The sequence below is a fragment of the Callorhinus ursinus genome, unplaced genomic scaffold (assembly GCF_003265705.2).
Source record: "Callorhinus ursinus isolate GAN/ISIS: 27379988/994484 unplaced genomic scaffold, GSC_fseal_2.0 scaffold71, whole genome shotgun sequence".
Classification (NCBI taxonomy): Eukaryota; Metazoa; Chordata; class Mammalia; order Carnivora; family Otariidae; genus Callorhinus; species Callorhinus ursinus.
In genome coordinates, this window is record NW_027397133.1 from 912734 (window position 1) to 927711 (window position 14978).

At 58.6% G+C, this 14978-nt stretch overlaps 1 protein-coding gene across 6 annotated transcripts in view; it reads left to right on the forward strand.

Annotated features, from left to right (window-relative positions):
* Positions 1–12958, forward strand: part of SHANK1 (SH3 and multiple ankyrin repeat domains 1) — a 50557-nt gene extending 37599 nt beyond the window's left edge. For 5 of the 6 annotated variants that reach the window (XM_073886399.1, XM_073886398.1, XM_073886401.1 and 2 more), the window contains 3 exons: positions 5418–5514; positions 7205–10337; positions 12238–12958. In XM_073886399.1, the coding sequence (XP_073742500.1) occupies positions 5418–5514; positions 7205–10337; positions 12238–12952 (3945 nt within the window). In that variant the 3' untranslated portion in view covers positions 12953–12958. Of the gene's footprint in view, positions 1–5417; positions 5515–7204; positions 10338–11745; positions 11827–12237 lie in introns of all 6 variants that reach the window. The other variant, XM_073886403.1, reaches the window with a different exon arrangement.
* Positions 12959–14978: the final 2020 nt, after the last annotated feature.

Below are 14978 nucleotides of genomic sequence, written 5' to 3' on the forward strand. Positions count from 1 at the left end.
GAACCGTGGTTGCAGGACAGACAAGATCCCAGCCGTCATGGAATTCACCATCTGAGCTCCAAAGACACCCCTAGATGGGCCCAGACATGGGCCAATAATAACACCAGCTGCCCACGTGCCCCTCCCTCCTAGAAACGAGACTCGCAGGCATTCACCTGAGTTCTTGCATGGCATCTCCCTTCCCTCCGGGCCGTAGAGGCCAGTGGTCTTTTTCCCTGTTGGGTTTCCCTTTTCCTCTCCCTTCCAGGGTCTGGCCCTGGGCCTTCCCACAGCTCCGCCTCTCGTGTTGGGGTCTCTCGTCACCCTCATCTCTGTCCCCACCACCTCACCAGCCATCCTGACTTCTCACGCGCTGAGTCAACACAGGGGCCCCACCCTGCTGCTTCTGTGTCTCCGTGGCTCGCTCTCTCTGTGGTCTTGTTCTCTTCTGTTTCTCGTCTCCCGTCGGCTTCAGCTTCTCTCCCCTCCTCACTGTCTCACTTGGAGCTCTGTGCACTAGACCATGGGGGCGGGGGGGCGGCCAGTATTGCCCTGAGGCCTCTTTTATCCGGCCTGAGCAACAGTGAATCAGAGTGACCTATTGTACAAGGTGCCGCTGTTTGGAAACTTAAGAATTGGGAGACTTCAACTTCCCTGAAAAACACCCCTCTGCACAAAACCTAACGTGGGGACATGGTACTGAGGGACCTGCCCATGTCAACAGTGGGAGTGCAGACCCCAGGCAGATCCACTGTAGGTCAAGGTGCCTCTTGGGCTGTCTCCTCCTAGGGCTCTGCTGTCCATCCATCAGTCCTCCTCTCTGTGTGGCTTTGGCTCCCTCCGCTACTGTCTCTGTTACCTGGTCACTGACCCCAAGGGGTACCCTACCTCCCCCCGCCCCCCGACTCCTGCACTGTCCTCGCTTCTGCCCATCTCTGTCTGGATGCCAGTGTCAGCCTTTCTCTGGACTCAATTTCTCCCTCTGATTATTTTGACCATACCCTCTTGATCGCATTATCTGTCTCTTTCCCTCCTGTTTGCATGCCTGACCCTCCTGGAGCAGCTCTGGCCCCCTCCATTCAAGGCCTCTCAGGACTGCCTCTCTTCCTGCTTTGTTGGGACCCTCTTTCTTCCCATCACTTTCTCATTTCCCCTCCTGGCTGTCCCGCTCTGAGTCCCCATCTCTGTCTTTGTCTTTCTCTGTCTCTCCGTCTGTCTCCCCCTCCGCTCGCTCCCCCTTCACCCCTTTTCAAGGGCTGTCGCCCTGGCACGCATTTCTCAGCCCACCTTCAGCCTCCAGCCTGTGCATAGCACCAGGGCACACACTCTGTCCTTGAGGCATCAGACCCACCACCGGCCCACGAGGTGGCACCGGAGGAGGGCTGGACCTCCCTCTGACTCCTGCCCGCAGCCGGTGACGTCACACGCCCCCGGGCACTCTGATTGGCTGCCCCCCTCTGCGCGGGAGAAGACGCTACCGGTTTGTGGATGGAGGTCAGCCTGTCCCACCTTGAGGCCATGTGCCCCTCAGGCAGGCAGTCCAACGCCTCCTCAGACGCTTTTATGGCTTCTCCATCAGTCTGACATCTCCTCGGCCACTCTGACCCCTTTTATGTCAAGTTAACCCATCATTTGATCCCTCCTCTTCCACTTAGAAGTGTCTTCTGCCAGCGTGCCAATCTGACGCCTTTCCCTCACTCTACACTCTCTTCAGAGGCACACCCCCCCCCGTCATTTGGAACCCTCCCCCATCACTCTACCCCCATCCATCCCCCATCACTCTACCCCCATCCATCCCCCATCACTCTACCCCCATCCATCCCCAATCCCATGCATCTACCAGATGCTTCCCTCACCTTCCTTCCCACCTCCCCGTTATCCCCTTGCTCGCCTTCCCCAGCCTGGACTCCGTATTCAGTGTCCTCTCCAGCCTGCTTCTGCCCTCAGGGGTCACTGCATCCTTTCTGACTGGGTGTTCCCCCCATCTTGTCAGGGTGTCCTTCATTCTGCACATATTTACTGAGCACCAGTTATGCACGGGACATGCTGCTTGGCTCTAGGGGTGGAGGAGGGAACCAATCAAAGCCACTCCCATTAGAGAATTTACATTTGGGGACGGGGGTTGGGTTTTGCAGAAATGGGTTCTGCCGCATGTAAAAGAAACTTCCAAATAACAGTGGCTTGAACCAGAAGAGTCTTACATCTCTGTCATGTTAATGAAGTCTGGAGGAGGGAGTCCCAGGCAGGTGTGGCAGCTGCCATGGTCATGAAGACCCAGGATCCTTCTCACTTTCTGTTCCACCATCCTAGCCTTCTTTCCAACTATAAGGTCACCTCGTCGTCCAAGATGGCCGGAGCTCTAGCTGTTACACCAGCATTCCAGGTAGCGGGAACAAGGAAGAGTGGAAAGGCAGGAAAGCAAAGGAGGGCACATTGTTGCTTCTTGGGTTACCTCTGAGGAGACCTCCCCAAAGTAATACACAACACTTGCACTTACGCGTCCCAGTTGACCTTAGTTCCGTGGCCACACTCAGCTGCAAGGGAGCCTGGGAAATGTAGTCCCAATAGGTGCCAAAGGAGATTGCGGTTTCCTTACCAAGGAAGAAGAGTAGAATGGGAACTGGGTAGGCTTTGTGCCCAGGGAGACAGACAATGAACAAGCAAGCAAATAATTATAATAACTCTACACCGGTTTAAGTGGAGGGAGTTATGATGTAGAGTAACAGACAGAAGCCTCTCCAGGGAGGAGACATCTGAAACTAACAGATTCCACCCTTTATCACTTTTCTACCCCCCGTCTGACCCCATCTCCCACCCCTCAGCGCCCTGCTCACCCACTCGAGACACACTGGCCTCCTGACTATTCCTTGAGCACACCAGACTCACTCCCACCTCAGGACGTTTACAATTGCTGTTCCCTCTGCCTGGGATACTCTTCCCCTGGATATATGCATGGCTCCCTTCTTCCGGAGATTGCTCAAATGATATCTTCACAGAAGGGCCTTCCTTGACAGCCCTATTTTAAATTATAGTCCTCCTCTCCTCCCCCCCTTCCCGCCACCTGACCCCGTTATGTTACTAATTTATTTTGTCTGCCCTCCAAAATAGACTTTTGCTTATTTTGTTGATGGCTGCATCTGCAGCATCTAGAACAGTCCCTGGCATGAATCAGGTGCTCGGTAAAGATCTGTGGAATGAATGAATGAATGAATGAATGAGACAAACACAGAGATGGGCAGTCTCAATCCAGCGAGGTGTGTGCAGGGAGAGGTTAAGACAGGAGCATCCCGTGAGGGGCTAAGAGCAGCACTGTCTTGTCCAGTGGAGTTCCTGTGTTGAAGGAACTAGTCTACATCCGTGCTGTCCCATATGGCAGCCACAAGCTGCGTGTGGCGACTGAACCCTTGAAATGTGGCCAGCAAAAACAGGAAGGGAGTTTTTAATTTTAATTTATTTTAATTCGTTAAAATTTACATCTGAAAGGGTGGTGGCTATTGTATTGGGCAGTGTAGGTTTAGGGAGGAAGGGAGATGGCAGGCCAGAGCGCGGGCCGGGGTGACAAGTCTTCCCAAGCAGAGCAGGGGGAAAGGATGTTCCAGGCAGAGGGAACAGCGTATGCGGAGGCCCGAGGTGAGAAACAGCACAGGAAATTGAGAGAGCGGGGGAGTACTTAGAGCAAGGGGGCTGGAGGGTGCATGATGGGAGGTGAGGGCAGTAAGGTGGGGACTTCATCCAAAAAGAGTTTCCTTTCTCTGCACTTCTGGCCTCAAAGACAGAGAAGAGCAACATCCAAGGTCACCTGGCAGAAGCAAGGGAGTCAGGGCCTGATGTTGGCTCATTCTCCTTTAGTCACTGTTCATTTGACACAAGCTTATAGAACATCAGGCCCTGGTTGGGGACTGGGGACCCAGCAGTGAAAGAGACCAACAACGTTGCTACCATCAGGCAGGGTGTTAGGATTCCATGGGCCTTTGGCACTTTTACCTTCAGAAGCCCCTCTGTGTTGGAGCAGAGATGAATATTATCATCCAGGCTGGATTCTGTTCATTTCCCCCCTGCCTCTGATTTTAAAGGAAATGAAAATATTTTCCCTGCAGGTGTTGTGGGCCGGAGATCCTGTACCTCTGGTGCCTTCAGGGAGCTGACATTCTAGGCAGGGAGTCAGGAAGGAAGCAAGTAAACAAGTCATCTCAGATGGAAATGAGTGCCCTAAGGAAAACAGGATAGGAAAGTGCAGTAGACACTGACTGGGAGGGACATTTGAGTGGAGGACTAAAGACAGAAAGGAATGTGTGACGATGAGAAAATGTTGCAGAGAGCAGATGCAGGACTTGCAAGCGTTCTAAAGCGGGGATGGGCCTCGGGGCATTGGAGGAGGACTGGTGGAGGCGGTGGACCACAGTGAGCAGGTAGGAGATGTAGGCAGGGCTAGATTGTACTGGGCCCCTTGGGGTTCCTGTAGCAGGAGCCTGAGATGGGGATTCCATCTGCTCAGTCTGTCCTTGGCTGCAGGCTGCTCCCAGGAGTAGGGGGACATAACTACTTGGGCCCATCAGCTCCTTTGGAGGAGGGGGATCCTTTAGAGCCAGGGGCAACAGAGAGGCCAGGCAGGTGACACCCTCAGCAGCCGGGGATGGTCACTGCGTCCCAGTCAAGGGGATGTGGGTGCGCGCCAGCAGCGTCTACCACAACTCAAGACCAGAGTTGGGAATTCCGATCCCCTCCCGAATGGTGATGTGGGATGCTCCTGTAGGATTTTTTTTTAAAAGATTTTATTTATTTATTTGAGAGAGAGAATGAGAGACAGAGAGCATGAGAGGGAAGAGGGTCAGAGGGAGAAGCAGACTCCCCGCTGAGCAGGGAGCCCGATGCGGGACTCGATCCCGGGACTCCAGGATCATGACCTGAGCTGAAGGCAGTCGCTTCACCAACTGAGCCACCCAGGCGCCCCGCACCTGTAGGATTTTAAGCACAGCAATCGCATGGCCTGGACTTCTTTTTGAAAGCTCCTTCCGACTCTTATGTGGCAAGCAGACCAGAAAGCGGGGGTGGGGGGCGGGGGGGGGGACAGGGTGGCAGCAGGGAGACCGGGGAAAAGGCTGGGGCAGCCAGCGAGCCAAGCAATGCTGGTGACTTGGACCTGGGTGGGGGGTTTGACAGCAAGAATGGAGAAAAGACCCAGAATAGTAATCGGTATGGGAAGCAGAGCAAACAGGGCTGCCTGAGAAACTGCTTTCTTTTCCTTTCTTTCTCCCCGCTGCCCAAACTCAAGACACCTCTCTCTCCCCCAGAATTCCCTTTTGCCTCCTCCATTCCTCTCACCGTTCCTGCAGAGGCTTGGAGAAGGCTTGGGGGCTGGCTGTATGGTGAAGCCGAGAATCTTCACAGCCAGACTGATCTTTCTCTGTTGTCTTTTTCCTCTGACTGCCATCCCAAAGTCAAGCTTCGATCCGCACCACCGCTCGCAGCCAAGTTACGAACGTCCTTCTTACCTGCCTCCAGGACCTGGGCTTATGCTCCGGCAAAAATCTATTGGTATGTCACCTGGACGGGTGGGTATAATGGATGCCAGCAGGGGAGGGGGAGGCTGGGAGAGTGACAGTTTACGGGCGGAATGAAGGGGCTTTGAAATGTCCTTTTCTACTTCCATATATGACCACAGTTCCATCAAGCTGGGCAAAGAGCTCAGGCTTTGTTTTTGGGCAAACCTGGGTTTGAATTCTGGCTCTTGTCCCTCCTGGCTGTGTGACCTGGAACAAGAAGCTTCACCTCTCTGGGCCTTGGGTTCTGCATCTAGAAAATGGGCATGTTATTGTTCCTGCCTGGATGCAGTGAGTCGAAGCCCCCACCACCTAGTTTCTTCTCTCCTATACCTGACTTCATTCATGCATGCATACATTCTAGAAATGTTTACTAAGCACCCAGCATAAGTCCTAGACTGCTGGGGATATGTCAGTGAACAAAACAGAGGAAAGGGTCCTGCCCTCATGGAGCTTGCCTTCTAGCAGGGGAAGACAGACAATAGATTATAAGGACAAGAAACAAGACAATTGTATAGTATGTTGACAGTGGTAAGTTCTGTCGGGGGGGGGGGGAGGGGGCGGGGGGAGCAGACTAGAATAAGAGAGATCAGGAGTGCTGGGAGGCAGATATGAGCCAAAACATGGAAATGAAGGGGGAGAGCCATGTGGATATACGGTGATAAGGTATTCCAGGTAGTGAGAACAGCCAAGACAAAGGTCCTGAGGTAGGACTGAGCCATTTGCTCAGATGAGGGAGACTATGGGGTGGGAGGAGATCAGGAGCACAGCTGGGGGCCTGCCAAGTTTCAGATGCCAGTGAGACATCCAATTAAGTGGATATGGCATTTGGATATAGGAGCCTGGAGCTCCGGGGAGAGGGCTGAGCCCCAGGACAGATGTGGGCGTCTTCAGCAGAGAGATAGTGAATGAAGCAGCATATAGCTTGAGATTGCCAAAGGAGAGAGAGTAGTCAGAGGGGAGAAGAGGGTCAAAGACTGGGCCCTGACAGTGATAAGTAGGCAAAAGACTTTGCTCTTCCCAATCCACTCCGAGTCCTTTTGCTGATTGGGTCTAGTTTTTCTCCCACTTCCAGCGTCCACAGTCCATCAGTGTGAGTCTTGCATCTGTGAGGTCTACCTGTATCTCCTCATTTACCTCCTTTCAACTACCTGTAAAGCCACCCCGCATTGCTAACCTATAAAATCGGCTCTCTCTAGTAAACGTTAGCCTCATCCTAAGCAGTTCCGTCTGTGAAAGCACAGGTTTGATGTGCTAATTACATTTTGTTTCGGCGTATATATGAAAAGAAATCTATAACTGTGCACCTAAACATGGCGTCTTTCCCGGGCTCCAGCCACTTTTGCTCACCCCAAGCCGCCACCACCAGTACAGGCTGTGTCTTTGTGGGAATTAGAAAATGGCGCCCCCTCCTGGCGTGGGGAGGAAGTTCAGCTGAATGTCGCCCCACCTCCCCTTGCTCCCTCTGCCGGTTGCTGATGTGCAATGCACAGCCTGGTCATCAAGCCGATTTACCACAGCTGGGGAACTCACACTCATTCGTGTGAGGGTCTTAGCATATATTCAGTGGCGTCGTATTATTATTATTATTAATTATTATTATTTCATTAATATTGTAGTACTATGGGATAGGGGAGGAGGGAAACCCCCTCCCCCCACTCCTGGATCCACTGTCTCTTCCCCAGGGGCTGCAGAAGATGATAGACCCTACCTAGCACCCCCAGCCATGAAGTTCAGCCGCAGCCTGTCTGTGCCTGGCTCGGAGGACATCCCCCCGCCGCCCACCACGTCCCCACCGGAGCCGCCCTACAGCACACCTCCAGCCCCCTCCTCCTCTGGCCGCCTCACCCCATCCCCCAGAGGAGGGCCCTTCAACCCCAGTTCGGGTGGCCCCCTCCCCTCCTCTTCCCCCGCATCCTTTGATGGACCCTCCCCTCCCGACACGCGTGTAGGGGGCCGTGAGAAGAGCCTGTACCACAGCGGGGCCCTGCCCCCCGCCCACCACCACCCGCCCCACCACCACCACCATCACGCCCCGCCCCCCCAGCCTCATCACCACCACGCCCACCCCCCTCATCCCCCGGAGATGGAGACCGGCGGCTCCCCCGACGACCCCCCACCCCGACTGGCTCTGGGGCCCCAGCCCAGCCTGCGCGGCTGGCGGGGCGGCGGGCCCAGCCCCACCCCGGGCGCCCCGTCCCCGTCGCACCACGGCAGCGGGGGCGGGGGCATCGGCTCCTCCCAGGCCCCGGCCCTGCGCTACTTCCAGCTGCCCCCCCGGGCGGCCAGCGCGGCCATGTACGTGCCAGCCCGCTCGGGCCGCGGGCGCAAGGGGCCCCTGGTCAAGCAGACCAAAGTCGAAGGCGAGCCTCAGAAGGGCGGCGGCCTCCCGCCCGCCCCCTCGCCCACGTCTCCGGCGTCCCCGCAGCCGCCGCCGGCCGCCCCGTCGGAGAAGAACTCCATCCCCATCCCCACCATCATCATCAAGGCTCCGTCCACCAGTAGCAGCGGCCGCAGCAGCCAGGGCAGCAGCACCGAGGCGGAGCCCCCCACCCAGCCCGAGGCTGCGGGCGGCGGCGGCGGCGGCGGCGGCGGCGGCAGCGGCGGAGGCGGCTCCTCGGCGCCGAGCCCTGCCCCGGCCATGTCGCCGGTGCCGCCGTCGCCCTCGCCCGTGCCCACCCCCACCTCGCCCAGCGGCCCGGCCACCCTGGATTTCACCAGCCAGTTCGGAGCGGCCCTGGTGGGGGCGGCCCGGAGGGAAGGGGGCTGGCAGAACGAAGCCCGCCGGCGATCCACGCTCTTCCTCTCCACCGACGCGGGGGACGAGGATGGCGGCGACAGCGGGCTGGGCCCAGGGGCGCCCCCGGGTCCCCGGCTGCGCCACTCGAAATCCATCGACGAAGGCATGTTCTCCGCCGAGCCCTACCTGCGGCTGGAGTCTGCGGGCGCGGGGAGCGGCGGCGGCTACGGGGCTTACGCGGCGGGCAGCCGCGCCTACGGGGGCAGCGGGAGCAGCAGCGCCTTCACCAGCTTCCTGCCGCCCCGACCCCTGGTCCACCCGCTGACCGGCAAGGCCCTGGACCCCGCCTCCCCGCTCGGGCTGGCCCTGGCCGCCCGAGAGCGGGCGCTGAAGGAGTCCTCGGAGGGTGGTGGGCCCCCCCAGCCCCCTCCAAGGCCCCCATCGCCCCGCTATGAGGCCCCGCCGCCCACCCCACACCACCACTCGCCCCACGCCCACCATGAGCCAGTGCTGCGTCTCTGGGGGGCCCCACCACCGGACCCCGCCCGCCGGGAGCTGGGGTACCGGGCAGGGCTGGGCAGCCAGGAGAAGTCCCTTCCGGCCAGCCCTCCAGCTGCGCGACGCTCCTTGCTGCACCGCTTGCCCCCCACAGCTCCGGGGGTCGGGCCCCTCCTCCTGCAGCTGGGGCCAGAGCCCCCGCCCCCGCACCCCGGGGTGAGCAAGGCGTGGAGGTCGGGGGCCCCCGAGGAGCCCGAACGGCTGCCCCTGCACGTGCGGTTCCTTGAGAACTGCCAGCCCCGGGCCAGTGGGGCGGGGGGAAGGGGACCGCCCTCGGAAGACGGGCCGGGAGTTCCGCCGCCCAGCCCACGCCGGTCCGTACCGCCCTCGCCGACCTCCCCGCGAGGCAGTGAAGAGAACGGGCTTCCCCTGCTAGTCCTGCCGCCCCCTGCTCCCTCGGTGGATGTGGAAGACGGTGAATTCCTCTTCGTGGAACCGCTGCCCCCGCCTCTGGAGTTCTCCAACAGCTTCGAGAAGCCAGAGTCGCCCCTCACACCCGGGCCTCCCCACCCGCTGCCGGACCCACCCACCCCAACCACCCCCTTGCCCCCCGTGCCACCACCTGCTATTGCTGCCGCACCTCCCACCCTGGACTCCACGGCATCCAGCCTGACTTCCTATGACAGCGAGGTGGCCACACTGACCCAGGGGGCCCCCGTGGCTCCTGGGGACCCCCCTCCGCCAGGCCCACCGGCCCCGGCGGCCCCTGCTCCCCCGGCCCCACAGCCTGGCCCAGACCCACCGCCGGGCACAGATTCCGGGATCGAGGAGGTGGACAGCCGGAGCAGCAGCGACCACCCTCTGGAGACCATCAGCAGCGCATCCACCCTGAGCAGCCTCTCTGCCGAAGGCGGTGGCAGCGCCGGAGGTGGTGGTGGCGGCGGCGGGGGCGGGGGCGCCAGTGTGGCCAGTGGGCCAGAGCTTCTGGACACATACGTGGCCTACCTGGACGGCCAGGCCTTCGGGGGCAGCGGGACTCCTGGCTCACCGTATCCCCCGCAGCTCATGACTCCATCTAAGCTCCGGGGCCGGGCTCTGGGGACCAGTGGAGGCCTGAGGCCCGGCCCTAGTGGGGGACTCCGGGACCCTGTCACTCCCACCAGCCCCACCGTCTCGGTGACAGGGGCTGGGACGGATGGGCTGCTGGCCCTGAGCGGGTGCACGGGACCCTCAACAGCGGCTATGGCCGGGGGTCCGGTGGCTATCGAGCCGGAAGGCCCGCCGGTGCCCTTGCCATCGGCCTCCTCTCTGCCTCGGAAGCTGTTGCCCTGGGAGGAGGGCCCGGGCCCCCCGCCACCACCCCTGCCCGGGCCCCTGGCCCAGCCTCAGGCCTCAGCCTTGGCCACAGTAAAAGCCAGCATCATCAGTGAACTCAGCTCCAAGCTTCAGCAATTTGGGGGCTCCTCGGCAGCTGGTGGCGCTCTGCCCTGGGCCCGGGGAGGCAGCGGGGGAAGCGGGGACAGCCACCACGGGGGAGCCAGCTACGTCCCTGAGAGGACCGCTTCCCTGCAGCGGCAGAGGTGAGCCGGGGCTGATGGTTGGTGACAGAGGCCACAGGGGCCAATGCTGTGGGCACCAGAACCTACCTTCCCCATAGCTGCGTCCTTTGAGGGTCCCAGGTGGCAGAAAGAAAGCAGAAACGAGGCTGGCTAGCAGAAGTCCGTCCTCAGAAAAGCATGCTTTCACAGATAGTTTATCTCAGTAGCTTTTGTGCTCTCTTCCCATCACCATGACAACCCACATCCCATGATGAACAAAAAAATTATTGACAAAAGAGATTGGAGCACAACTTGCCGATGTCTGTTTCCTTGGTGGGCTGTCACTTCTGACAGTCCCTGAAATCTGTGAGTCCCTTGAACCCGGTGTGGCTCAAGATTAAGATGCTTTAGGGCGCAGTGGTTTGGAGTGTGGGTCTGGAGCCGGGCTTCTTGGGCTTTGGTCTCAGCCCTGGACTTTTAACTGGGTGACCTGAGGCAAAGGAATCCACCTCTCTGTAGAAGGGGACCAATGTAGAAGCATTGGACCCACCTAAAGGCTTTTTGAGAGGATTAAATGTGGGCCGTTGTTGTAACACAAGTTGGGGGAGAGGAGGGGCCTCTTACCAAAGCCCAGGAAGTATAGAGGGGAAAATATGGGATAGTGGAGAAGTTTCCTCAAGCAGCTAGCTTAGCCAGGATCACCACAAAGTTCGAGCTCGTTCAAGACCTTCTAGTCTTAGGGAAAGTAGAGTCACATTCCTGATTCAGGCACACGGGAGAGAGTGAGGAGAGGTTTCTTAATCCCCCTGCCCTTGTCCTTCTGCTGAGTGCACTCTGACGCTGAGGGTCTGATGACCTTATGGTGATACTTGAATGTGGTTTCATCAGGCCTTTGCGATCTTAAGGCGACTGTCTGATTATTTTGAAGTATTCTGGGTGAAGGAGAGGATGCTTAATGTAGGCGACAGACGCACCAGCTATTGATCTGCCACCTGCTGTACGCTGGGTGCCCTTCTGGGTGACGGGGACCCCATGGGGGACAGGACGAGCAAAGCCCTGCCCTCCTGGAGCTCATGGTCTAATGAAGCAGGGATGGGGGTTAGAGAAGGCCTCTCAAATAACCAGCAAGAGGAGCAGAAACCGGAGGAAGGGAGACAGCAGATCCCATGGCTACCTGGGGGAAGTGAGCTAGGCCAAGGGAACAGCCAGTTCAAAGGCCCTGAGGCAGGACTGTTCTGAAGGGAGCGAAAGGGATGAGGGGAACCTTTTTCTCCCCTTGTTTCTTCTCTCTTTCATCTCCCTCTCCTCATCTCTCTCCCTCTCTCTCTCTCTCTCTCTCTCTGTCCCCTGTCCCCTTCCATCTCTCTCCCCTGAACGCTCACCCTCTTTTTGTTCCTCTTTCACCGTCTCCCTGTCTTCCACTCTGCTGTGACTGGCCATAACCCGATAGGCAGTATAGAGTAGTGGTTAAGAGCTCAGACTTTGGTGCCATATAACTGGGCTCTGCCACTTCCTGGCTGTGTGTCCTTAGGCAAGTTACTTAACCTCTCTGTGCTGCTGATGATAATAGTAACCTGCATCAGGGCTGTCATGGGGGAATACACTGAGATGCGATATGTAAAGCACTTAGAACAATGCCTGGCACACGTGAGCATCAGTAAGTGGTGGCGATTATTATTATTATCACTTAATGTCTCTTTTTCTTTCATCTCTCTTGACTGTCACCCTCTCCCTGTCCTCTCGTTTCTTCTCTCCCTTCATTTCTGTCCTGACATCTGTCTTACCCCCTCGCTCCTCCTATCTCTTCCCATCTCTCTGCTCCACCTCTCTACCCCTGCTCCTGTCTCTCTTCTCTCCCTACGTCTTGACCTCTGCCTCTTTCTCACCGCACCATTGCCCTCCAAACCCCCTTCCTCCACCCCTGCCCCTTTGTCACCTCCAGACTCTCTGAAGACTCCCAGCCCTCGCTCCTCTCCAAACCCGTCAGCAGCCTGTTTCAGAACTGGCCCAAACCACCTCTGCCGCCACTCCCCACAGGAAGCGGGGTCCCCCCTTCAGCTGCCACAGCTCCAGGGGCCACCTCCCCCTCAGCCTCCTCCTCCACGTCTACCCGCCACCTCCAGGGTGTGGAGTTCGAGATGCGGCCGCCTCTGCTCCGCCGGGCCCCCAGCCCCTCACTGCTGCCCGCCTCGGAGCACAAGGTCAGCCCTGCGCCCAGGCCCTCGTCCCTGCCCATCCTGCCTTCCGGACCCCTGTATCCGGGCCTCTTTGACATCCGCAGCTCCCCAACTGGAGGGGCAGGAGGCTCAGCTGACCCTTTCGCCCCTGTCTTTGTGCCACCACACCCCGGGATGTCCGGGGGGCTTGGTGGAGCCTTGTCAGGGGCCTCCCGCTCCCTCTCACCAACCCGCCTGCTTTCGCTGCCCCCGGACAAGCCCTTCGGCGCTAAACCTCTGGGGTTCTGGACCAAGTTCGACGTGGCTGATTGGCTGGAGTGGCTGGGCTTGGCTGAGCACCGAGCACAGTTCCTGGACCACGAGATCGATGGCTCCCATCTGCCCGCCTTGACCAAGGAGGATTACGTCGATCTGGGTGTGACCAGGGTGGGCCACCGCATGAACATCGACCGGGCTCTCAAATTTTTCCTGGAGAGGTGATGGCTGGCCTGGACGGACCAGCCCGTCCACAGAACCCTTGAGCCTACTGGCCTCTTGACCTCTGACCCCTGACCGTCATTCTCTCCCCCTGGGCCAGGGACTCTGCTAGAACTGTGCCCTGCCCTCCTCTCCCAAGGCCGGAGGTCACCAGGTGGCCTGATCCTGGCCAGACATTTGCACCTCGCAGGAGGGGGCAGCTGACACAAGACTGTGTGTGAAGCAGGGAGCAGGGGGGAGGTGATGGAGGAGATCACAGAGGGGGATGGAGAAGGAGGGAAGGGTCGGTTCTGGGTAGGGGGAAACAGACAGAGCCATAGAGGGTCAGCCCTGAGCCTGATTGGATGGGGGTTGTCCCCGGCCGCAGGGGAAGGGGGTGCCCTCAGATTCCACCACCTGCCGCCCCTCTAACAACCCTTCCCCCCCTCTCCAGGCCCCTGGGCTCTCCCTATGCACCTTCCCCTCTCCCCAGCACACACAGCGGCCACCGCCCCCACCCCCTGCCCCGGCCTCTTGCACGCTCCTTTGCACGCCTGCTTGCCTCTCCTGTCCCTGGGCTACAATTTTGCACAAATTTGCCCTCTCGCTGTCTTGCACACTCCGCCTTGGCTTCTGGCTCGCGAGGCCCTCTCAGCGCTCAAACACGCCCTGTTTCCCTAGCACACATTGCATTTCTTCTCCCACATTCCGTACCCTTACTGTCTCAAACTCTCGCCTGTGTACTCTTCCCTTGGTATCCTCTCTTACACACCTCACTCCTGAAAATCTCTAAACCCTTGCTGCAGACACACTTGGGACACCCTTTTCCCCACCCACTCACAAACTCTGTGCGCACATACTTATTCTGTGGAACACACCTGCCTTTATTCAGCTCTTGCACACTTGCTATCCCATGCACAGCTCCTGACACGCTTGCGCCCATCGTCTTTAAGCATTTCCCCTTCTTGTTCTCGAACCCCCACGTTCTGACTCTCCCCACCTCTCCCTCTCTCGGTGACACTCCCACGCCCTTCCCTGCCCCTCCCCTCCTCACGCCATCTCTTCTTATCCCCCATCTTGTACACCTGCCTCCCAGGAACTGCTTCTCTCTTAAATGCTCGTTCCCTTCCTCTTTGCCAGGCCCCCACTCCTGTGCACCCTTCTTTTCCAGATCTGTGTCCTGCTTCATTCTCAGCTCTTCTGTGAACTTTCTTGCACACTCACCTCTTGCACACACGTCCTCCCTAGCACTTCCGCTGCTCTTGAAACCATGTTCCTTTTCTGACAATGTTCCTGCATACCATGGCTTTGCCGCACACTCATTCCTGCATTTCTCCTTGTTCTTATTGGCTCCTTGGTGACTGTTTCCATCTCCCTGGGGGGGGGGGGGACTCGACTGTCTCTCTCCTTTTGCACACTTGTCTCCTTCCACACACTCTTGGGCTATACTGTCGTTTCTTTTCCTAGCATCCTTATTTTTTGTGCCTGTGGAGGAACAGCTCTTGCAGACATTCTTACCCTGCCTGTTTTCTCACCTCTTGGACACTCCTTTCTCCTGTCGAGAGAAGACCCTATGCACACTCCCCTCTTGCTCACCATGCCTCCACGCTTCCTCTTCTCCCTGCTCCAGTCTGTGACCCACATCCCCCCTCCTCACTCTTCCTAGTTCTTCCTGGACCGTCTCTCCATCCATTTTGCACGAAGATTCCCCCACCCCCACCCCTAACCTTTCCTTCTCTCCAAGAAACACCTTCTCCCTCCAGCATGGCTGTTCCTTCCTGCACGCTTCCCCCCTCCCTTTATTCCTGGGGCTTGGGAATTTTAAGCCACCCCTTCCCCTGGGAAGCCCCCTCTCCTACTGTGGGTAAAGGGGGGAGGGCATCGCCCTCAGGTCCCCCCCATGTTCAGCTGCCAAAGAAGGGAGCTCCCCCTCCTTTCCCCAAGCCCATTCCCCCTCTGCTGCCCCCTACCCCCGGGGGGGGGGGCGCTCCGTCCATGGGGGGGGAGGGTGCTTGCAGCCCTCTCCCCTCACCACGTCAGGGATCTGCGG